The sequence below is a fragment of the Apodemus sylvaticus genome, chromosome 22, assembly GCF_947179515.1.
Source record: "Apodemus sylvaticus chromosome 22, mApoSyl1.1, whole genome shotgun sequence".
In the NCBI taxonomy this organism is placed as follows: Eukaryota; Metazoa; Chordata; class Mammalia; order Rodentia; family Muridae; genus Apodemus; species Apodemus sylvaticus.
This window is the reverse complement of record NC_067493.1, coordinates 2,274,138-2,299,603: the sequence shown is the minus strand read 5'-3', so window position 1 is coordinate 2,299,603 and position 25,466 is coordinate 2,274,138. Positions and strand designations below refer to the sequence as shown.

At 39.2% G+C, this 25,466-nt stretch overlaps 2 protein-coding genes across 2 annotated transcripts in view; both read right to left on the bottom strand.

Annotated features, from left to right (window-relative positions):
• LOC127672654 (zinc finger protein 431-like) overlaps positions 1 to 23,890 on the bottom strand; it is a 263,925-nt gene extending 240,035 nt beyond the window's left edge. The window contains exon 1 of the mRNA XM_052167958.1: positions 23,806 to 23,890. Within this exon, the coding sequence (XP_052023918.1) occupies positions 23,806 to 23,808 (3 nt within the window). The 5' untranslated portion in view covers positions 23,809 to 23,890. The remainder of the gene's footprint in view (positions 1 to 23,805) is intronic.
• Positions 14,799 to 15,560, bottom strand: LOC127672669 (zinc finger protein 431-like; the record flags this gene model as incomplete). The annotated part of the gene is made up of 1 exon (XM_052167969.1): positions 14,799 to 15,560. A coding segment is annotated over one exon (762 nt), but the record flags the coding sequence as incomplete, so codon positions are not given.
• Positions 23,891 to 25,466: the final 1,576 nt, after the last annotated feature.

Genomic DNA, 25,466 nt, shown 5'->3' with positions numbered 1-25,466 from the left:
AATAGTTATTAAGGAATAGTGATTTCTGCTTCCTGTTATTTTTATGTTTGCATGGTTATCTTATTTGGGCTTTTTGAAAGACTACTTTATTGCTTTTTCTAGGGTGGAGTTTCCCTCCTTGTGTTGGCATTTTCCATTTATTATACATTTTAGGACTGAATTTGTGGAAGTATATAGTGTACATTTGTTTTTGTCATGGAATATGTTGTTTCTCCATTTATGTTAACATTGAGTTTTGCTGGGTATAGTAGCCTGGGCTGGCATTTGTGGTCTCTTAGGGTCTTTATGACACCTGCCCATGATCTTCTTGCTTTCATATTTTCTGATATGAAGTCTGGTGAAATTCTGATAGACCTGCCTTTATATGTTACTTGACCATTTTCCCTTACTGCTTTAAATATTCTTTCTTTAAATTGTGCATTTGGTGCATATATTATGTGAGAACAGAAATTTCTTTTCTACTCCACTCTATTTGGAGTTCTTTAGTCGTCTGGTATATTCATGGGCATCTCTTTCTTAAGGTTAGGGGAGTTTTCCTCTGTAATTTTGTTGAAGATATTTACTGGCCCTTTAGGTTGGGAATTTTTGCTCTTATCTCTACCTATTACCTTAGATTTGGCCTTCTCATTTTGTCCTGGATCTCCTGGATATTTTTGGTTAAGAAATTTTTGCATTTACATTTTCTTTGACTTTTCAGTCAGTATTTTCCACAGCATCTTCTACACCGAGATTCTTTCTTCTCTTTCTTGCATTTTATTGATGTTTGCATCTATGACTCCCAATCACTTTCCTAGGTATTCTATCTCCAGGGTTATCTCCGTTTATGAATCCTTTATTGTATCTATTTCCATTTTTTAGATCCCGGATGGTTTTGTTCATTTCCTTCCCCTTTTTATTTGCTTTTTTCTGAAAACCATTAAGGGATTTTTGTGTGCCCTCATTAAGGGATACTGGATGTTTCCCTGTATTCTGTATTTCTTTAAGAGAGTTATTTATGCTCTTCTTAAAGTCCTCTATCATCATCATGAAATACGATTTTAAATCAGAGACTTCCTTTTCTTGTGTGTTGGGGTATCCAGGGCTTGCTCTGGTAGGAGAATTAGATGTTGATGATACCAATTTGCCATGGGTTCTGTTGCTTATGATCTTGCCCTTGTGTCCTGCTCTCTGGTTATCTCTGGTGTTAGCTGATCTGTCTCTGATTGAGGCTTGTCTCTCCTGCGAGTCTGTGTGTCAGTAGTCCTGAGAGAACAGTTCTCTCCAGGAGAAATTTTTGTATGGAAATAATTGGCACATAATCAGCTACCTCCAAGGTGCAGACAGAATCCAGAAGGATCCTGTCCCCAGCTGTCCCTTGGTTCCTGGGTTCTGATGGCTCTGCGTGGATCTCTCATGGTCCGGAGATTTGAGCAGAAGTGGAGCTTACAGGTGTGATGGAATTTCTGGGAGATCAACTCTCTCCACACAGAATTTGGATGTGGAGCACTGAGGCAGGGGATCAGCTCTGGGTGCAGGCAGAGAATAAAAGGATCATGACCCAGGCTGCTGCTCAGTTCTTTCGAACTGACTGCTCTGTCAGGGTCCCTTTGAGCAGAAGTGGTATTCTTACCTCTACTCACAGGCTTGTCAGGCACTCCTGGGACACCTGCTCTCTCACTGCAGTACTTGGGTATGGAGAACTGTGGCACAGGATCAGCTCTCACATTTCGTGTTTTGAATATTGTATGACAAGAATTTTTTTTTGTCTAAATTGTTTGGAGATTTATAGACTTCTTGTATATTTATGGCCAGAATCTTTATAAGTTGGAGAAGGATTTTTTTTTTAATGATTTTATTGATGACCTTTTTCTAGTACTTGGAGCTGTGTGTTGGAGGATTGAGACATGCTATTGGAGACAGGGGGTAAGGGGAATGTGATGGGTAATTCTGGGATGGTGTGCCAGGAGAGAGCTAAGAACTGGGCTGAAAAAAATGAAAGTAATAAAAACAAAAATAAATGAATGAATAAATAAATAAATAAATAAATAAATAAATAAGACTGAAAGATCTCCCATGTTCAAGAATATGTAAACTTAACATAATATGAGGACAATAAACTAAAAGCAATCATCAGATTTAATACAAGCCCCCTCATATTTTCAGCTTAATTTTTTTGCAGATACTTCAAGGACAGTACTCAATTTCATAGGGGGAAAAAACCTCTAATATATCTAAAACATTCTTGGACAATTATTGAATTCTTGGAAATAAGACCATCCTTTATTTTATATTTTCTTTTTAAAAAAGATTTATTTATTTATCGTATGTAAATATCCTGTAGATGTCTTTAAGAAACTCCAGAATAAGTCGTCAGATCTCATTTTAGATGGTTGTGAGCCACAATGTAGTTGCTGGGATTTGATCTGCATAGAGTAGTGGGGTGTTGTTAGATATGAGGCATTTAGAGCACATTTGGAGACAGTCGGGTGTGGCATACTGTGGTTAATTCAGTAATAGAACAGATTGGAAGTGGTTGAGGGACAGATGAGAGCTGTTTGGGAAATGGGGAATTTGGTAATGTGTTGAGAAATTTGGATACACAACTGCTGGGGAGTGTCTGGGTAGATGGGTCTCTCACAGCCTGACTTACAGATCATGGAATACAGAGATCTATCCTATACAATATACTATATAAGATATAAAAGATTACTCAGATCTGACACTCTGACTGAAGAGAACAAAACAGAATAATCTTGTTTTCCTGATCCCTGTCCGCAGCCATCACCTCCAAGCAAGACCGTCCTGAGAACGTCCCTCCTGTCCTGAATCTCCACATACTGAAGGTGACCCTAGAACTGCCTTCTAACAAGTTCATGCGGCCAAAGCCTAGGAAGAAAGTGGACATCTGAAGTCTTCTGCTGCCAACGTGATGGGCTGGCTCTTCTCTCCATCCTGACCCAGGTCTCCACAGCTAACACATTTGGAAATAAAGCACAGCACTTTCCCATTGTTCTGACACTGACAAATCTCAGTGGCTGAGACCTCTGGCTTTTGAAAGGGAGGTGAACAACATTTGTGTCCCAGGAGAGTCTCCCGGGATGGGCGCCTCAGCTTCTGTTCAGTAGAGGAAGAGCATTAACAGGAAGAAAAATCCTGTTCCCCATGACATAAACAATCCCTTGTCTGAACAGTCTAGTGTATCCGGGAGAGCTCTAGGCAACCCCTGTGATGTCACCAGTGATGTCACAACACCCACTGCTCTCAGGGCTTTCAATTAGTCCCTAGAGAGTTCACTCATATTTATGTCTGCAAGATGGAGGAGGAGTGTACTTGAGAGTGAGAATGGGGAGCTTAGAGAAATGAGAGAGAGGCCAAAGGAAGCTGGATTTCCATCTCACTGTAAACCAGTGAGGAAGATGTGGTCCTGGGAAAGGCACAGTGAGTCATGGATCATTGATTTGAAAATGATCCTGGATTTGGCAAGCTTGAGCCTGGCTTCCTAGGAGGGGGTAACAGTAAATAGTGCACCCAGGTCTGCAGTGCACTGCCCTCCCAGCCTCTATCTCTGTCCCATGAAGGAAGAGTCAGCATATGGAGCCTTGACCTCGCCTGAGCATCCCAGCCTGTAGCATGCAGATGTTGTTGAAGCTATGACAGAAAATTGATTGCTAATTGATCAATAATCATCAATTGATTGATAATTGATAGTTATTTGACAATTGAGTCATAGTTGCTAAACGGCCAGTCATGGAATAAACCACAGCCTGTCAATTAATTTGTGATCAATACTGAGGTTGATTGATACTTGATCAATGAATGATAATTTATCAATAGCCAACAATCCGGAGCTCACATCCATCCCCCTGCCTCACACACTGCACTTGTAATCATACCCATGCCTCACTTCCCTCACTCATGGACATCCCCCTGACTCATGCCATCACTTTTGGTCATCCCAGAAGATAGGAGCTGGGTATTCCAAAGATATTATATAGTGAATTTTTATATTTCCTTGTTACTGGTCATTGGGGTGTAACCTGGGGACATAATGAGACCATACATATACAGGGAGGAAATTTTTCACAGTTTATTTCAGTTCAACACTTTATTCCCAGTTTGTTTTTCTAGGTATAGTGGCTATCAGACTACAGCAACTCAGAGCAAAATATTATTTTGACACCTTACATTCTCAGGCCTCCTCTGACAACTTTATCTCTGAGTATGACGCCCTGAGTTTCCTGAATCAGCAGATTGGGTGTCAGACATATCTCTAATGCAGCCAAACAACTGCCAGGATCAGAGACTGGGTACTTTCTCCAGCTCAGTATTGTTTTAGTCTTTCAGTTGCATAAATTTTTCAGGTTTTGATGGTGGCTTGTCACACATGACTATTTAATGCACAGTCATGAGCCTAGAACCCATGACAGGGCATCTGGTTATGAACACTGCATACGGGTGCTATGGGACTGCGCCATTTTTCCTGGTTTCTGTAGCTACAGGGTTGGGGGCTCTGAACCTGAGTTGTACCCTGTGCAGTTGTTAACAAGGCCCTCTGTGAGTGAGGTCATCATTAGCATGTGTAGGGAGGCAGATAAAACCCCTGCCTGCATAGACACCCAAATCTCTACAGGATGACGGGAGAGCTGAGATTAACAGAACGGGCATTTTGAGCCTGTGCAAAATCTTTGGTGTCTCAGTGGATTCCAGGCATTCTCTCTTTCTGTGTGGGCCTCAGCCTTGTGTGTCCACACTCTACTCCTTCTCATTAAGCAAGGTCAATTGTGTTCCTCTAGCTATAGAGGCTGGCATACGCCACAACCACCTCCTACCAACAATTGTCACCAAGAAGCAGGAAAAGTAAGCTGGGGGAGTGGGGTGTGACACACACCTGTAAACCCAGCACTCTGAGAGGAAGAGGCAGTCAGATTTCTGAGTTCAAGGCCTGGTCTACAGAGTGAGTTCCAGGACATCCAAGGCTACACAAAGAAGCCCTGTCTTGAAAAAAACAAATCCAAAAAAAAAAAAAGAAGCAGGAAAAGTAAATAGAGGCATTCTCTCTTTCTGTTTCGGCCTCAGTCTGGTGTGTCCACCCTCTACTCCTTCTCATTAAGCAAGGTCAATTGTGTTCCTCTAGCTACAGAGGCTGGCATACGCCACAACCACCTCCTACCAACAATTGTCATCAAGAAGCAGGAAAAGAAAATAGAGAGTCTGACCACTTACCTGATGCCCAGTGAGAGAAATGAGCTGCAAGATCACTTGACAGTCATCACTGATGGATCCCTGGACTACAGCAATTCATTAGTTCAAATCCCATAGTGTCATCCTTGGGTATGCAATGCCCCACTCATATTGTTCACTTCTTTTGTTCTAAGTGGCTGCACCCCCAGGATGTCACTATGCCCCATCTCATATCCATAAATGCTTCTCGAAGGAAGAGTTCACCTTGGTACACTTTTGAGACCCTTGGCAGTTTATAAAGTTGTTCTGTTCTTGGTTCTCATCCCCACTATATCTTGCAATTTCTGACTGACTTTGCTCCTGAGGACCTAATGGGATAGACTGCATTTCCAGTCCTACTGAGTGACCACATGCAACCCCGCCATCCCCCAGTTGTTCACCTAGTGTCACTATAACATGTTTTATAATTGCCATAATTTGGCAGTACACAGGATCCAGGATATTTCACCCCATGGTATGTGTTCTTTGAGAACCACCCTGTGCTGATGTGATGTTGTAGGGCCAGTGTTCATGTGAGTCTACACTCCTAGGGAAATGTCCTACCACAGGGTGTATTCTTTCAAGAAGATTCTGAAATTAGGTCATGAGCAGGTAATATCACACCTGCAGAGATTAGAGAATGAGAACAATGGAGCCTCAGAGAACTACATGAAGCTCAAGAAGAAGAAATGCTTCTACTGCTAAGGGCCTCTCAGGGAGCCCCCAGTTGTGGAATGGATGTTTCTACATATTTTTTTTTGGACTGCATAATATGTAGGCCTTGTTTTATCCCTTCTGCCTCTCATCCATCAGATAACTTTGTGGGATTTGGCCTAAGTTTTGCTAAATGTGAATGAGACTGTTGTCCCTCCCAGAATTGTCTTGTCAGCCTAATGGGACTCACAATTAAAATAAAGTGTATGGCAGCTCTTGGATTAGGCAGAGTTTACAGAGTGGATTGTTATTGAATATGTGCATAGAATATCCTCTGCTTGGGACCCCTGTACTATTACATCATACATGATTTTGTAGTTTTACCATTACCTTTATCAGTCAGGGAAAGCTGGAGATCCCAGCTTGCTTTGGAGGGACATCTATACCTAATGTTTATGGTCTTGGCATAAGAGCTCTCAGGGATTTTTCTGCCCTTTCTAGTCTTCATAGGTTCCTGTGGCCCGGATGTGTTCTTGCAACAAAACTGTCCCTTTATCAGATCATATCTTTTCCTTTTTCTTTCTTTTTGTGTTTTTTTTTTTCCTAGACAGGGTTTCTCTGTGTAGCCCTGGCTGTCCTTGAATTCACTCTGTAGTCCAGGCTGGCTTCAAACTCAGAAATCTGCCTGCTTCTGCCTCCCAAGTGCTGGGATTAAAGGAGTGTGCCACCGCCCGGCTATCTGATCATTTCATGCAAGGAATTTTACAAGCTCTTCATCTATTTTTATGTTCTTTTTTTTTTTTTTGTGTGTGTGTGTGTGTGTGTATATATATATATATATATATATATATATATATATATATATATATATATATATCCTGGTAGGACCAGTGGAGGATTGAGGTTAGAGTGAACTATAGTCTCTATAGAGACACATCTTTTCTTGAAGCCTACACCTTAGCTGTAAATTGGTCTCTTCATTATCCTTTGCCTGGATTCTCTTGGGATAGGATTGATTGATCATAGGGCACTGTACATTCTATATAAATACTCTAACAATGAGTTGTAGTACAAAATCCCATTTATCTTCTACAAAATCGCAGGGTAGATTGAGTGAAGGCATTTAGCTTGGAATCTGTCAATGCATAGATTGGACATCGTAGAGAACGACTGAAAGGATGCCCTCAAGATTGGCAGTGTTTAGCTGCCTGATAGAGAAACTCGACTCCACGGTGTGTAATAAGGAGATTTCAGTCTGGGGAAGTCTGGTATGAATCTGTTCTATTCCTGCACATGTGCCAGTAGAAGATGCCAGGTTAATCTATTCATCTATTACCATTATCCAAAGCAAACACACATTACGCTGAGGACCCACAGGAGAATATGTCATAGCCAGGTCCAAGCTACTTCCAGGTACTAGTATTGACATGAAGACCTACTTAGTATACTAGTTCCTTGGTAGTGTGTCTTAAACCTAGTCTCTGCCGGGCGTGGTGGTGCACGCCTGTAATCCCAGCACTTGGGAGGCAGAGGTAGGTGGATTTCTGAGTTCGAGGCCAGCCTGGTATACAGAGTGAGTTCCAGGACAGCCAGGACTACACAGAGAAACCATGTCTCAAAAAACCAAAAAAAAAAAAAAATAATAATAATAAAATTAAAAATTAAAAATATTTAAAAAAAACCTAGTCTCATAAAGTTTCTAGTGTTTACTTTCTCTGTCAGAGTCAGCTTAGAAAGACAAGATGACTCTCTTAAGGCAGAGAGTTACAATGGATGCTGATTTTGAAAAGTCCCTGTGTGCCAGGAACTCTCTGGCTGTCCATTATATCATTTCTTCCACGATTTACTCTCTGCCTTACATTCAGTCTCAGAAAGTCAGCGACACTTCATGAGTCATAAATCATTTGTCAAGGAACAGACTTAGCTTGGAGAGAGATTCTAATGAAGAGATGTCTGATAGTAGGAAAACAAATGGTTAAATTACTAAAAAATATGGCTCAGATTGTTTCTAGGACATCGTTATTGTTAGAGAAATACTCTACCACTGAGGTAGACTTCATGACTCTAACCCCATGCTTTGACAGTTACAGGGTGGACTGGATGAAGACACTCGGTTTCTGTTTTGGCCGTCCCATATCTGGTCCGTGGGAATGGCTGACAGGATATCATGGAGACAGGGAATGGTTTGCCTCCTGGAGAGAATAGATGTCCCTCAGGCCACACTGTTTACTAAGGAGGGTTTCGTCTGGGAAATACTGATATCAAACAACCGTCTAACAGAACATGGCACTCGTAGAGGTCGCGAGGTCATTGAATCCACCTGGTATTATTTACCAAAGACACTAAACACGATATAGAGGACCCCGGGTGAGTAAGGCCCAGTGAGGCTCAGGATATTTACAGGTTCTAGGATAGACAATGACACCCACTCTGTATAAGAATCACTTAAGCCGGGCGGTGGTGGCGCAGGTCTGTAATCCAGGCACTCTGGGAGGCAGAGGCAGGCGGATTTCTGAGTTCAAGGCCAGCCTGGTCTACAGAGTGAGTTCCAGGACATCCAGGGCTACACAGAGAAACCCTGTCTCGAAAAAACCAAAACCAAAACCAAAACCAAAACCAAAACCAAAAACAAAACAAAAACAAAAACAAACAACAACAACAACAACAACAACAACAACAACATCAAAAGAGTCACTTAGTTGTGGGTCCCAGTGCTAGTCTCACCTAGATTCCAGTGTGTCTGTAGACGGGACTTTCTGCGCCTGGGTCAGTTCATAAAGACAATTTCATAAAGACCACAGAGGCCGCCTACACCTGAGCAGTAGGGATTCACAGCAAGGGTTGCCATTTGGCGTCCCAATATGGAAAACCACACTGGGCCAACACAAATTATTATTATTATTATTATTATTATTATTATTTTGGATTTTTGGATTTGGTTTTTTCTGAGACAGGGTTTCTCTGTGTACCCCTGGCTGTCCTGGAACTCACTCTGTAGACCAGGCTGGCCTCGAACTCAGAAATCTGCCTGCCTCTGCCTCCCAGAGTGCTGGGATTACAGGCGTGCGCCACCACCGCCCGTCGCCAACACACATTATTAACACAAGATTGGTATTCTCGTAGGCATCCAACATACACACAGGATCAAAGGATCCTGACACAGCACCGTTCATCAAGTCTTCAGAGAGATGCAGTGCTGGCATAGATAGTGAACGGATTTGTAACAGATTCTGAAATTCAATCTGCAATGTCGTCTAATATTTCTCTGTAAGCATATCCGTATGTAAGATATTCGTGGAGGGATGGACCGTGACACAGAACAGCCTGAGGGCTCTCTGAGAAGCCATCTTAGCTGCACGACTCCGCTGCCCATGGCAATGAGCAGAAGTTGCTGAAGCCCTCAACATACTCAACATCTTTGGAGGTATCAGGAGTCTTGCTTGTGCTCTTCTTACATTTTCCATTTTCTTGCTCAATGTCTTCATTTTTAAATGCCACTCAGACAAAAATAATGGTGCTAATATCAGGCAAAATTTAAGTAAAAGAGCAAAATAATAATAATAATAATAATAATAAAAGGAAAAGAAAAAAAAGAAAAAAAGAAAGAAAAGAAAATATGTTATCAAGGACAAAACTCAATCAGTAAACTGAAAGCCCTAAGAGGGAAAAGACAAAAACATAGTGCAACTGAAGTCTGGGGTATTTAAAGGGGAAAAATCACAAGGCAAAGGGGTGGAGTACAAAGTGGAGGACAAAAATCACAAACAACGCAAGGGATGGAGGACCAATTACGCATGGAATGGGGGAAGTCCAGAATGAGGAAGTCAAGCAATAGTTTATGCCTTAAGGAAGGTTAGAGATTATCTGGAGAAAACATCTTTGGGGCATTGTATAGTCAAACATTGGAACTAGAACAGGGTGGGCTATCTTTCTCACGCTGAAAGCAGAAAAACAAGTTACTTTGTTCTGGGCTAGTTGTTTAAGGGTCTAAAAACATTGAGTTGGGGTCTCTCAGTCTCTGTGTTGTAAGAGATGAGAGGGGACACATAATTGACGACTAACTAATTGTGTAAGAGAAAATGGGTCTACACAGAAATAAAAGAAGTTAGAGACTTTCTAGAGTTCATGGGAAATGAATATGTAACATGCCCAATCTCATGGAACACAAAGAAAATGAAAGTGGAGCTAAAAAGAAAGTTCACAGCACAAAATGCCTACATGAAAAAAATGGAGAACTCCCATGCTGGCAATTTAACAGCATGTTTTAAAGGCTACAACAAAAAGAAGTGAGGGGGCAAAGAAAACAAGGAAGAGACATCAAGCAATTTTAAAGTTGGGGGCTGAAATCAAAAAAATAGAAAGAGAACAATAAAAAGAATTGATGAAACATGGAGTTGTTCTTTTGAGCCTTTTATTAGACAAGATAAACAAACCCTTATTAAAAGATGAAGAATATACAAATTAATGAAATCTAAAATGAAATGGGGGATTAAATAACAGGCAACGAAGAAATACAGAGAGTGGTAAAGACAGTTTTAAAAAGATTGCACTCAACCAACTTGGAATTTCTAAAAGAAATGGATAAGTTCCTCAAAAATTCCACATACCAAAATTAAGCTAGAGAAAACAAACTTAAACATACTTAAACACTAAGGAAAACAGAATTCATTAAAAATATAACAATATGAGCCCACGTCCTTTGAATCCTACCGGACTTTCAAAGATGATTTAACAAGAATTCAGTGTATTCAACAATATAGAAACAAAAGAAATCATAGCCAATTTATTTTTAGAACCCCTGATTACACATATATCCAGTCAGAAAACACTGAGTGATAAAAGAGAATTAAAGAACAACTATACTTAAAACCACAGATGTAAAAATACTTAAAAAACAAAATAAATAAAATAAAATATAAAGCACATCAAAAGATCATCTTCCATGATCAATGAGGAATGCTTCATTCGAGAAACACAGTAATGGTTCACCATAATGGGATTAAAGTGTAAGAAAAAACAAGAACTGATCATCTCATGACATGATGTAAAATTCTCTGACAATATTCAACACCACTTTATGATAAAATTCATGCAGAGATTAAGGATACAAGGGACATGCCTGAACATAAAAATGTCACTTTACAGCAAGTCTAGAGCAACCTTAAATTAACTGTAGAGAAATTAAAATTAATTCCCCTAATTCCCAAAATAGACAAGGTGTTCCTTTTTCTCTATTACTATCTATTCAATATATTATGTAAAAGTTTAGCTAGATCAATAAAACTGAAGCGGAGGAAGGTAATATAAATTAGAAATGAGAAAATAATCTTTCTTTGAAAATGATTTGATAGTTTGCATAAATGAAACAAAATTTCACAATGGCAATTCCTAGAGATGATGAACACTGTCAGCAAAGTTGTTGAATACATAATTAACTAGAAAAAAAATAAGTGGCCTTTGTAGGTAAAGATGGGTTTGCAAGTGCAAATAAAATGTAGATATATCATAAACTATGAATTGAATTTTGACACTTGTTATATTTTTTGCCCCATAATAAATAACATTGAGGAACTCAATAAACATATGTTGGCTAATAACGTACCAAAATCTTTTTAGTCACAGATTACCTTTGATGTTCTTGAAGGTTCTCAAAGACTACAGTGATATGCAAATTCTTTAATAGATTAATTACATATTAAAGGGTTTACTATTGTATAAATAAACTAGAAAGTACAAAATTTTGATACTTGACTGTGTTTATGAGGTTTCTCTGCATTCTAACTTTTTCTTATGGTTTCTAAGAGAACTGCTACATGGAAAGGCTTTCTTTACCAAATGGCATATTCATAGCATTTATTCCAGGATGTATTTTTATGCATTTATAGATAACTATTGTGAAATATTTTATCACGTTGATTGTATTTATAAGATTTCTCTTCAATATATGTTCTGTTATATATTCAATGGTGACTATGATATACAAATGTTGGGAACAAGCAAAACAAACTTGTTCTAAGGACTGCCTTTTGGTTACCAACCTCTATATAACCATGAGTTGTAACTAAGTTCAAGTCCCAGGTCATAAGGGACCTGCATACTTAAAAATACTTGGCAAGTTTTCATCACTTGTTTTATTCCCCGAAACATAATGACTGTTCTTAGCAATAATTTCTGTTATCCGTGTTTTATTCCTCAAAGTAAAATACGTGTTTCTAACTACAAAAGAACCAGTGGGTGTGATAGGGTAAACCATAAAACCTACATTCTGTATCGTTTCACATAGAGTAACAACAGAAGAAAATCCTCATTGGTGGGAAATGCAGCTGTAACTTAGCATGGATGTTTTTGGTTTCAGGTTCTGGCTCAGGGTGGGGATGGGATGGGGTGATTCAGATAAGCTTCTTAATATATTCTTCAAGGATGCATTAATCAGTAATGATTTGAATACCAAAGCTTCTTATCATTTCCATTTTCCTGGGGTTTGAATTGTGTTGGAACTCAGTGAATCTCATAACATAGAGGCTTTACCACATTGCTGACATTCATAGAATTTTTCTCCACTATAAATAGTTTCATAATGACGAAGACTATAGAGGTGTGCAAAGGTTTCATTATACTAAACACATTCATAAAGTTTCTCTCTAACACACATTCTTTCATGAAAATGAAGACTACAGAATTGTGCAAAGTCTTGACCACATTAAAAGAACTCATGGTGTTTCTGTCCTGTCATGTCCATTGCTATGAGAAGTCATAATGAACAAGGCAACTCCTATAAAAGCAACCATTTAATTGAGGCTGGCTTATAGTTTGAGAGGTTTATTCCATTTTCATCATATTAGGAATGCAGAGAGTCATGATGCTGGAGAAGAAGCTGAGAGTTCTCCATCTTTATCCAGTGACAGCTAGGAAGAGACTGTCTTCCAGGGACCGAATATGGGGGGGTCTCTGCAGCACTGGTAGGCATTCCAAAGCCCACCCCACAATGATGCCCTTCCCCAACAAGGCCACACCATCTCATAATGACCTTCACTTAGCTTAGCATATTTAAATTACTATATTCCACTGCCTGCCCCCCATATGATTGTACAAACACATGAGTGTATAGGGATCACAATTAAACATGAAGAATACATGAGCTCTTGCTTCAAATGTCTCCATCCTCTAGAACAGTCTCAAAAAATGTTAAGAGTCCTAAGTTCAAAGAATCTTCTGAGATTAATTCATTCATATAATAGTAATCACATATATTTTCAAAAACAGAAACCACATCATATGTATTCATATGAACAGGATACTGTTCACCATTCCTAATGGTCATTCTGTGGAAATCCTGTACCTAAAAAAGACCAAAAGCCAGCTGAGCAATCTCTAAACTGTGCAAGTCCAGATATGAGGTCAAAGCATTCTTCTGATCTATAACTCCTTTGTGCATTGTTTACTGAAACACAAGTGTTTCACTTTGAGTGGTTTTATTCCCTTAAAGCAGTTTTCCTGAGCAGGTAACACACAGTTCTAACATCTCAAAATCTGGTCTCTGTCTCCATGGTTATTTCAATATCAAGTTTCTTGTTTAAATCTCTGGGATCTACACATGATCATCTATGGTCCTCTAAAGAGACTGGGTCACTTTTCCAGCTCTGCCCTCTCTATCACTCTAAGGTCTGGTTGACTCCACTCTCCTGCTCCTGCTGTTCTTGATGCTCATCCCATGGTACTTGCATCTTCAGGATGCTGTGTTCTCCTCCTGCAAAAAAATGCTTAACCCATAGCCTCCCTATGATTGCTCAATGATGCCAAGCCTCAGCTGCTCTGCATGACAACTTGATGCATTCAAAACCAGTACCTCTTGGGTGATTCTTATACATTAACAAGTCCAGCTGCAGCACTAGGTCCAACCTTGATTATCTCTGGAACACACCCTCTTTTTCACTCAGAAAACTCTACCCAGAAGATTTTACCCCAGTCATGCTGATTTCTTCTCCATCACCTCTAATTCTTGAACTACAGCTATCCAGCATTAATTGTCTAATTAGTCCCTTCTATTCCTGCCTCTGAATCCAGATCTGCATAGACTAAGCTGCTGAGTTCTGTCACTTGATGTGGCTGAAACATGGTCCTTCCATTACATTATCACCCACATTCTATTTTTCAAAAACTTCACTGCCTAAGATTGGCAGTCTTGGAACTTGCTTAGTAGAATAACCTTGAACTCAGAGATCTCCAGGGCTCTGACTTGTGAACTCTTGGATAAAAGTCATGTAACACCATGCCTGGACCTAAGCTTTTCCTTTCAGATATTAAAATGAAAGCCCAGAATAGCAATCAAGTTCCCTCTTCAGTTTGACACATACTTGTATTGTCATATCTACACATGAAAACAATAACCAGGTAATGCTGGATGGAATCTTGCCCTAATGTAGCCATTCCTTTAACACCATTGAATATCCTGATCACAGGATTTAGCTTCCTTCAATGTCCTGATGTTGTCTTTCATTTTGAAACTTACATTTTGTATTTTTCATTTCTTAGTTTTCTATACTTGTTAAAAACTGTAAGGCCAAATTCTATGTGGTGATTTTCATGACTGATTTTGTCAAAGCAATCTCTTTCACATAACCTCAAGGAAACTCTTTAGACAAGGGTAAAGTTCACCAATCTTCTTTGCCAAGGCATCAAAAGAACCTTCTCCAGAGTGGAAATAATCCCAAGCACAAATATCTATCACATTCCAATATGACAGCCCCCTAACTCCCACTTAAATCATTATTATATTCAGTAGGTTTCCTTCCAGAACAGAAAATTTGCAGATATCTCCCTTCTGAATATACTTTACCATATTGATTACATTAATAAGGTCTCTGTCTGGTATGTGTTCTTTGATCATAGTGGAGATGAATGGGTGTTGCAATGGTTTTACCACATTGATTATATTTGTAAGGTTTCTCTCGAGTATGTGTTTTCTTATGTCTTTGGAGATTACTGTTACGTGAAAAGGCTTTACCACATTGGTTACATTCATAAGGTTTCTCTCCAGTATGTGTCAGTTTATGTCTTTTGAGATTACTGTGATGTGAAAAGGCTTTAAAACACTGATTACATTCATAAGGTTTCTCTCCAGTATGTGTTCTTTTATGATTTTGGAGATCACTGTGATCTGCAAAGGCTTTACCACATTGATTACATTCATGAGGTTTTTCTCCAGTATGTGTTCTTTTATGTCTTTGGAGATCACCGTGACATACAAAGGCTTTACCACATTGATTACATTCGTAAGGTTTCTCTCCAGTATGTGTTCTTTTATGTATTTGGAGAGCACTGTGCTGTCCAAAGGCTTTACCACATTGATTACATTCATAAGGTTTCTCTCCAGTATGTGTTCTTTTATGATATTGGAGATGACTGTGCTGTGCAAAGGCTTTATCACATTGATTACATTCATAAGGTTTCTCTCCAGTATGTGTTCTTTTATGAATTTGGAGATAACTGTGCCATGCAAAGGCTTTACCACATTGATTGCACTCATAAGGTTTTTCTCCAGTATGTGTTGTTTTATGATATTGGAGATGACTGGATCTTGCAAAGCCTTTACCACATTGATTACATTCATCAGGTTTCTCTCCAGTATGTGTTCTTTTATGATATTGGAGATTACTGCATCTTGTAAAAGCTTTACCACATTGATTACATTCAAAATGTTTTTCTCCAGTATGTGCTATTTTATGATATTGGAGATGACTTGATCTTGTAAAGGCTTTACCACATATATTACACTCATAGACTTTCACTCCAGTATATCTTCTTACATGCCTGCAATGATAATTAGCACATGTGAAATCTTTACGACATTCATAACTCTGATCAATCATATAATCAATATTAATTAAGTTTACAATTTCTCTAAAGGTAAAGAAGCAGCAGATCTTAAGGTTTTAGTAATTTATATGTTCATGGTGTTCTCCCTCATCATGAGTAGTTCAAGACCCCTGTTATGGTTATTACAAGGCTCATATTTATAACACCCTCTTTTTATATGATGTATTTTAGCTATCTGAAGAAAGAACAACTCTGGTCTTTATAACACTGATTGTATTCATATTTTCTCCTCTCGTATGAATTACAACACTTTTGACTGTTAACAAGGACACACAGAAGAATTTTCAAATTCTTAATACCCATAAAGATTTTCTATACTGTGAGTTTTGGGAGTTTCCCTGTAAAACTAGAAAACCAACTAATTGCAAATATCTTTCACATTCCTAATTTCTATCAAAGTCAGAATACTATGTACCTTCTTGTTTTAGAACAAAAAAAATTATGTTTCCTCTTTCAATATTCCTATGCCCACATCATTTTTATCCATTGTGACACACAACATACCTAATAAAAAAGAATAATAAATGAAAGTTTTACACATTGCATTCACAGTTTGAATTTTTGTTTCTCATACCATGTGCAATATGGTCTAATGTTTCTCCACAACAACATTCTTGATACTCATAAAATGCTCTCTCACCAAACTTAAACATATTACTACAAGAATATGAGTATCACCAAACTTTCTATGGACTAACTGCTTATTAGAATGTTTTGGATATAGATTTATCATTATTCATTATGCAATTTCTAAATACTTTGAGGCTATACAAAATGGCAGGTAAACAGCACAGGTCTAATGGAGCTATTTATCAAATGGATACACAAACCAGATATTGGATCTTGAGGTACATGGTTTTGTAAGAATATTATAATCATAGCTACACTTAAAGTACTGTTATTTTGCTTTTAACTGGAGATTCCATAAGATATTAAAATTTCCTCAGAGACAATTTTGTATAAGCTTGCACATGAAAATTACCTTTCATGTTTTCTACTACTTTGACAATGTTCTTCAAGATGATGATCTTCCCAATTATAGCCTAAAACACAGTACAAGGAAATGAATGATATACTATTGGAAAATAGGCAAAATTAAAGATACTGTGAATTTTAACTGTACTGTGAAAGTTACAGTGAAAATTCAGTAAAACTGAATTATTCAGCTCAATTTTCATACAGTTAAAATAATAGAAGATCATCAATAACCAAGAAACATTTTTTTCTTCTGAAAAAAAATATAACATTCTCACCTACAGCTTTGAGGTTCAGGTAGGTTTCAAACATCACATTTTTGTAGAGACTCTTCTGGGAAGGATCCAGCAAATTCCACTCTTCCTCCGTGAATTTCACATGCACATCATCAAAAGTAACAGCATCCTAAATATCCCATACAAATGTACAACACAAAGCATGATACTAACATCACTGGAAAACAAATATATGCTTTCTCAAATATATATTCACATAATTCTTGTGCTTGCTCTGCTTATTTTCTGACTCAGAATTTATAATCACTGTGTCATTTTAGAAGGAGCTTTAATTATAAGATACACCTCTGTCACTTTTGAACACTTTGAATAGGATACAGCCTTGCCAAAGAAATGCGAATTGAGAGGGAGATGCAGAGGAAACAGATCCACAATACTGAGCACACATCTGAAAAATTGTATGAACAATTACTAACTACAAACATGATGGGCAAGCTGGGTGTATTTGCTCATGTCTTTAATCACAGAGGCACAGGCAGGTGTATGTCTAATAACTTCACACTGGCATGGCCTTAGTAATGTGTTCTAGGAGACTAAAAGTTATATTTGAAAACCCTCAATCCATATAAAAATCAACCACGGAAATAAGTGATATAGAAATCACAGTTCTTTACTAAAGTTCCTGCAAATAATTATACATTCACTGCACATCTGAATTCATCTGGCAGAAACAGGAAGTGTAACAGTTTAATCTATAACATTAATAAAATTTTACTAAAAGAGAATACATGATTAAGTTGTTACAAATGGACAGATGAAAATAATAGTAATATAAATGTTGATCATAAATAAGCAACTTAGGGTAGGAGAGAGAGCTCAGCATTGGAAAGCACCTGCTGGTCTTCCACATAATGGTGGAAAATTCCTCGTAAACACATGGGGGACCAACAGCTACTCATTACTTCAAGATCAGGAGTTCTGAGGCTATCCTCTGACAACACTAAAGATGAGACAAAGATGGTATTCATATTCAAGCACACAGGCAAAATATTTCCATTTATTCAAACATTTGAGAACAAACACAAGACTGAGAAAGAACATCATTCATCTAAAACGTAATGAACCTGAATCCTCAGATAATATTGATGGCATGAATATATGTCATTCTGAGAAATAGAATATAGTCTATATATTTGGCCAAATTTCAACACTAAAGATGTGGAGGAAAAAAACGCACAAAAATATGCTTATATTACAAGCACAAGACATGTGTCTTTTGCGGTTTCTCTTCCTACATTAAGGACAGACAAGGTTCACAGAGAAATATGCTTTGGAAAAGAAAAGCAAAAAATAAAATAAACTTAAAAATATAAAACAACCAGACTAATAAATAATTATTGAATAGCAAGTGTATCTATTGTATTTTATATAATTTAACAAAAGTGATTATAGTGAAGGTATGGGAGCATGAGAAGGAAGGTGAAGGGCCAGTTTCAACCACAACACAGTAGACACCAAGGACACAATGTTTCCCCTCTACAAGGAATGCTGGGTAAAATCTGGAGCAGAGACTGAGGGCATGGCCAAAGAAAATTTGCCCCACTTGAGAGTACCATCCTATGGGCAAGCGCCAATCCATGACATTATTAATGACACTCTGTTTTGCTCCCACACCAAAGCCTTGAGTAATTGTACACTGAGTGGATCCCACCCCCCAGCTGACTGAAAAAGCTGCAAAGATCCAGAGTCAAACCTTGCATGGACCTTGGGGAATCTTATGGAAGAGTTTGTGGAATGATTGAAACCCCTGAGGAGGATAGGAACTCCACAGGAAGACCAAGAGAGTCAAGTAACAAGCACCTCTGGGGACACTCAGAGACTAAGCCACCAACCAAATAGCATACACAGGACGGAATAAGTCCCCTGGAACATATATAGCAGATGTGCAGCGCAGAGTCTCAGAAGGTCGTCTAATAACAACTGTAGCAGTGGATTTCCCTATAGCTGGGGGGGGGGGGATATCTTTTGAATCTGTTTCCTTAACTGGGTTGCCATGTCTGGCCTCAGTGAGAGAGGATGTACTTAAGTCACAAGAGAATTGATGCACCAATTTTCGGGCTACCTGGGGGCCCCACATCCTCTCAAAGAAAAACAGAGGAGACCGGGGGAGGGACTCTGCCATAGCAAGGGACATATAATGCAGATAGTGATAAGGGTGACAATGAATATATAAATTATTGGAAAAGTCAAAAAAGGGAGAAAAAATAAAATTTTCATTGTATAAACACTATCCTGGAAGGTATCTGGAATGTCTCCTACCAGATGTTCTTCCACAAGCTTCACAAAGAAAGCCAGACAGGTCAGACAAGCAGCCAAAGACATCATCCTATCTAGAAGCTTTTTGTTTAAATCAACTACATACCCTGATCACTATAGGCAAATGTTCATCATGTGATATAAATTCATTCAGTCTTTCTTCAGTGATCCTAGCAGTCTGCAGGAGCTCCTACACTGATCAAATATCTAAAGTCTCCTTGGACACTCAAGGTAAAATCTTGAAAGTCACATCTTTTAACATTTTGGCAGCTTCCTTTCCCTGTATACATCTTTCTATGGCAGATTTACCAATACCTTAGTTATCTCAACAAGTTATGGTCGCAAAATGCAACTCAAGCATCATCCTCATAATTTTACTACAATGAACTTCCCTGGGGTGCTGACTGTACAAAAGAATGGTGTAATAGTGCCAAACTGAAACCATACAGGAATAATCCATAATCTTGAAATTTATTATCTATCAGTTTTCAGAAGACATACCATATGAATAATCCTCTCAAGTTTGACTTCTAAGTTGATGGACTTTGCGTCACTTAAACCACATTTGCAGCAGGGTTTATTAAAAGTTCCTTCTTGCAACTAGGAAACACATTGCCTACTCCTTTTATGAATTTAAGACTTAGCTGGAGGAAGTGTTACACTTAGGATATGTTCTTAGCCATCTATCAACAAGGGTATGTGCTCCACTAAGTTCATATCTGTTTCATTTATAACAGATTGAAACTAAGAAAAAATTAAAATGTACCTCAACCAAAATATCGATACAGAATATATGGATCACTTACAAAATGGAATTATATTTAGCCTGTAAAAAAATGACAACATGAATTTTGCAGGCACATCGATATGTCTAGATACTATCATTCTAAGTGAGGTATCCCAGACCCCCAAGGAAATGCATATATGTACTCACATACAAATGAATAATAGCCATAATGTACTGGATATCCCTGCTGCATTTCTTGGCCCTGAAGAAACTAAACAAGAAGGAAGGCTAAGGGGCTGGATAGATGACTCAGCAGCTAAGAGCACTGACTGCTCTTTGGAAAGACTTTAGGTCAAATACCAGCAAGCACATGATGGCTAACAAACACAAGTAATGAGATCTGACACCCTCTTCTGGTGTGTCTGAAGACAGCTAAGAGTGTTCATATATATAATAAATAAATCTTTAAAGAGAAGGAAGTCTAAAATAAGCATGGTTGAATCTCACTCAGAAGTAGAAATAAAATAGTCATAGTAGACAAATGAAAGAGAAAGAAATGGAAAGGCATTTAGTTAAGAAAGGGGAAGGAGAGGTAACAAAAAGTTGTGGTGAGAAGAAAGGAAGGGCCATAGGGTGATGAAAATTAATTGAAGTTTGCAGCTGTTAGGGGTCTAAGAGTTTAGGCATCTTTAGAATGTGCCACAGACCACGAAAGGGAGGACAACAGGGAGTCTATGGGGTTGATTGTAGCTGAGATGCATAGCAGTGTGTTATGGACACTGAAGAGGGCCAGATTCTGCAGCCAGGCTGTGTCCCCAATGCAGTTAATTATACCAACCAAACCAAAAACCTTTCCACCCAAAACTTGTCCTGTCTACAAGAAATGCAAGCAAAAAGATGGAGCACAGAATGAAGGAATGTCCTAACAATAACCTGCCCAAATTGAGACCCATCCCATGGTTAAGCAACAATCCCTGACATTACTGAGGAAATACTTTCTTATACTTAAAGAGAGTAGTTTAGCATACTTGTCCTCTGAGAGTGTCCATCCAGCACCTGACAGAATCAGATGTAGACACCCACAGCCTAACATTTGACAGAGTCCAGGGGGTCTTTTGGGGGAAAGGATTGATTGTCTCCAAAGGCATAGGAAGTCCATAGGAAGAACCTCAATGTCAACTAACCCAGACACTAGGAGGCACTCAGAGACTGAGCCACCAACCAAGAAACATACACAGAATGGACTAAGGTCCCCACAATATATGTAGTTCATGAGCTACTCAGTTTTCATGTGTTTCCACCAACAAATGGAACAGGAGATATACCTAATGGCTTCTCGGCCTTTTGACTAAAATCAAGTGTAGGGGATGTCCCTTATGCTCTTGAATGTCTGTCCAAACTGGTCACCTAACTTGGATCCCTTGTCTAACCTCAGTAAGAGAGATAATCCTAACCATCCAGAAATATGAAATGCCAAGGTTGGTAGATACTCCTGTGGTCCCCGAGCTCCTTAGAGAGATAAAAGGAGTTAGGAATGAAGGACTGTGTAAAGAGGAGTGAAGACATGGTAGCAGTTTGAATTTAAATAAAATAAATAAATAATAAATAAATAAGTGGGAAAATGAACAAACACACACATTAGAATGAAAATATAGAAACCAGCACATTCATTTCAAATTTTACCCCACTCAATATTTCAGGGTGTAAGCCAAGGAGAAAAGATTCTTGTCCAAAATATCACACGAATGACCTCTCTCTAAAAATTTCAGAGTCTATTTTCCACTCAAATATTATGATCTCGATTTCCTCTGGTTGCGTATTGTCAACACTCCAAACTCACAATCCTATAAGAACAACTGATTAAACTCCATGAACAGCTTTCTATGACTCTTGCCATCTCAATTTCTAATAATTTCCATATCCCTCAAAACAGAACCTAGACTCTGTCCAGCAGCAAAATCATCTATTGATACCATTTTGTTGTTGTTGTTGTTGGTGGTGTTCTAACTTGCAACTATATTGCTGTGGTAGAATCCTGAAGCAAAAAACATCTAAAAACAAAATTAATAAATCTCATAATACATCATTGCTGTTAATGGTTCTGGCAGATATCAGTTCACCACTTTGGGAGCTTAGAATAGAACAGAAGTTACAAACTGTAGGCAAAAGCATGGACAAACATCATCTCTTGGCTTGCTCTTCAGATCGGTCTATGTGGCATGCTCAGGAAGTCATCTCATCCATCCTAGGCCCACTTGCTTATGAATATTGTCACACTCATAATCATAAACACTATCACTCACAGACATAGCAACTGCCATTTTGATGAGGACACATCCACAACTGAGGCTCCTTCAGATGACTGTATCTCTTAAATGTAGAAGATGGCAGCTTCACCTCTCTCCTGACTATGGGTCCTTGTTGATTGCTAAGAGTATCTCTTACTGCCCACCTCCTCTCGAGGCTTTTAACATTAGTCAGCATTTCCTCTTCAACATAACAACCAAACAGGTCAGAAAAAGGGGCAACAGTCACCCAACATTTTCTAAAAATCTTGACAGCAAACCATAAGCCAGGAGTAAACTCCCACCCAAAAAAGACACCCTGAGAAACCAGTACCTAGAGCCATAATCAGCACGAATGCAGCTGCCCAAACACCAGCATAGGATAATAATTAATACTGGCCAGGAAAATAAATCACCAACCTCAGGTTCTCACTTTCTTCCCTTGCCCCATACATCCTCTTTTGCAGCAGATTTCTTCCATGTTTTATTTCGTTTATTTTCTCAGGACATGTCAGAGAAGGAAAAGGAGAAGGAGGAGGAGCAGATGAAAAGAAGAATGAGAAGGTGAATAACAAGAAAGAAGAAGAAGAAGAAGAAGAAGAAGAAGAAGAAGAAGAAGAAGAAGAAGAAGAAGAAGAAGAAGAAGAAGAAGAAGAAGAAGAAGAAGAAGAAAAAGAAGAAGAAGAAAAAGAAGAAGAAAAAGAAGAAGAAAAAGAAGAAGAAAAAGAAGAAGAAGAATCTATCAACATAAAGGTCTAGAAAACATTTAATATTTCAAATGAAATCATGAATGAAAACTCTCTTAAACTAAAGAAGATGCCTGTTAATGAATTGGAAGCATCAAAAATAGAAAAAAAAAAATGGGAAAGAGGTCCTTCATTTGCCGCATAACACTCAAAACACTAAACATACAAGTTAAAGAAATAAAAATAAAAAAAAAAAAAAACTACAGCAGAAAAAAGTAAGAAACTAAACAAAAATAAAAACTAGTAATGTATGAAATCAGAACTATTAGATTCATATCCGTCTTCATTTTTTAAGGAATTAATTCTTTACTTCTACAATGTTCTCCCTGAATGTATTACTTCAGGCCAGAAGAGGGCACCAGGTCCCATTACAAATAGTTATGAGCCACTATGTGGTTGCTAAGAATTGAACTCATGGCCTGTGTAAGAACAGCCAGAGCTCTTAACCTCCAAGCCATCTCTCCAGTCCTATTCCTGCCTTTTTAGTGTATATAATAAAATACAAAAAGTTTTTGTCACAGGTGCTGCATAGTCACAGAAACCACAGAAACCATGCTTCTACTAGAAAGCAACTGGTCCAGATGTTCTGGACAGAATTACAATCAGCCATGATACTGAAGTGATTCAGAGGTCATGGCCTGAAATTGCAAGTAAGAAGAACCACTAGAAACCTCACAGGAGGTCACATCTAGCTGATGCTTCTGATCCAACCCCATAGAGGACCCAACACCCCACGTCCCACTGCTCAGCCCCATGTTCCTCCCCATTGTGGGCAGATATTGTGTACTCACCATGTCTTGATTTCAGTGTTTCCCTGAGGTCCCCTCACAGCACACAACAGCAGAGCTCAGAGCAGGACAAAGAGAAGCATTCAAGCTGCACAGCCACAAGGAACACCTCAGAAGGAGAAGGTGAGGGCGAGAGTGAAAAATATCAATCAGCATAAATGTCTAGAAAACATTTCCAATAAAATCCTAAATGAAAATTTCCTAAACTAAAGAATGTGCCTGTGTAAGAATAGCCAGAGTTATTATAAATATATAGCCAGAGTTAATGTAAAAGCATGCAAAATACCAAAGAGATTGGGGAAAAGTCCCTTTACTGCACAATAATTGAAACACTAAAAAACTAAAGTAAAGCAATAAATAAATAAAAAAAAAAAACTACTACAGAAATAATTAACAAAACTAAAAAAAAAAAAAAAACTACTACAGGAAAAATTAACAAAACTAAAATACACACACACACACAAAAAAAAAAAAAAAAAAAAAAAAAAAAAAAAAAAAAAAAACAAGATACCCTGGGACCTAGCCCTGCCAAAGCTACAGCCCTTGACCCCAGCCAGATGCAACTTGATCATTAATGTTCCTTGGGAAAGCGCTAGCCCAGACCTCTGTAAACTCTACCAGGTCTTTGTCTTTTCTCAGCCCGGCCTGTCGCGTTAAGGATCAGGATGCAGTTTATTGGCCTGTGAATTCCCTACCTGTCTCACCAGCTCACAGCCAGAAGCCAGGGCTGGGCACACAGCCCAGAGATCCATGGCGGCCAGGCTTGGCTTCCATTCCCACAGGAGGGTTGTGCCTTGCCTGGCCACTGTCCCTGCCTGGAGGAGAACAGAGAGTGTTTGCACTCCGCCCCACAGTAAACTTTCCAGAGCAGGAAGCCCACGCCTTGCCGGGCCATTGTCCCTGCCCAGAGCATAGAGAGGGTTTGCACTCTGCCCTGCTGCAAACTTTCCAGAGCGGGGAAGCCTGTGCCTTGCCCAGCCACTGTCCCCACCTGGAGCACAGAGAGAGTTTGCACTCTGCCCCGCTGCAAACTTTCCAGAGCAGAACGGGAAACCCGCGCCTTGCCTGGCCATTGTCCCTGCCCCGGGCACAGAGAGGGTTTGCACTCTGCCCTGCTGCAAACTTTCCAGAGCCGGAAGCCCGAGCCTTGCCCATCCACTGTCCCTGCCCAGAGCACAGAGAGGGTTTGGACTCCGCCCCACTGTAAACTTTCCAGAGCGCCCGCGTCTTGTCCGGCCTCTCCAAACTCACAGACCGCGTCTGTGGAGACGACAGGAGGATAGCCCAGAGTTACTCCAGAGCTCACAGACACCAGCAGCATGGAGCACTAACTTCATCCAGATGCGCATGCGAATACGGTCCCATTCCACAATTCCAGGCCTCGCTGCTCAGAGCCCAGGAAGCTCAGCAATTGCACCAGTTGCTAAATGCACGCACTCACCTCCCTTCTGCCTCTGCCAGACCTCTGACCAACGCGCACATTCAAACTCCCAGCCCACTTTCATTCATAAAATGGAAGACAGGAAATGACGACATTCCAGGAGGCTGGATGCAGGGCGGGCACTGTGGTGATGTCAGGGGTGGTGCTACCAGTTGCCAGGTGAAGGACAGGGACACCAACAAGGCGCCTGCCAGGGGCTGAGATGCAGGGTCACGGGTAGGGG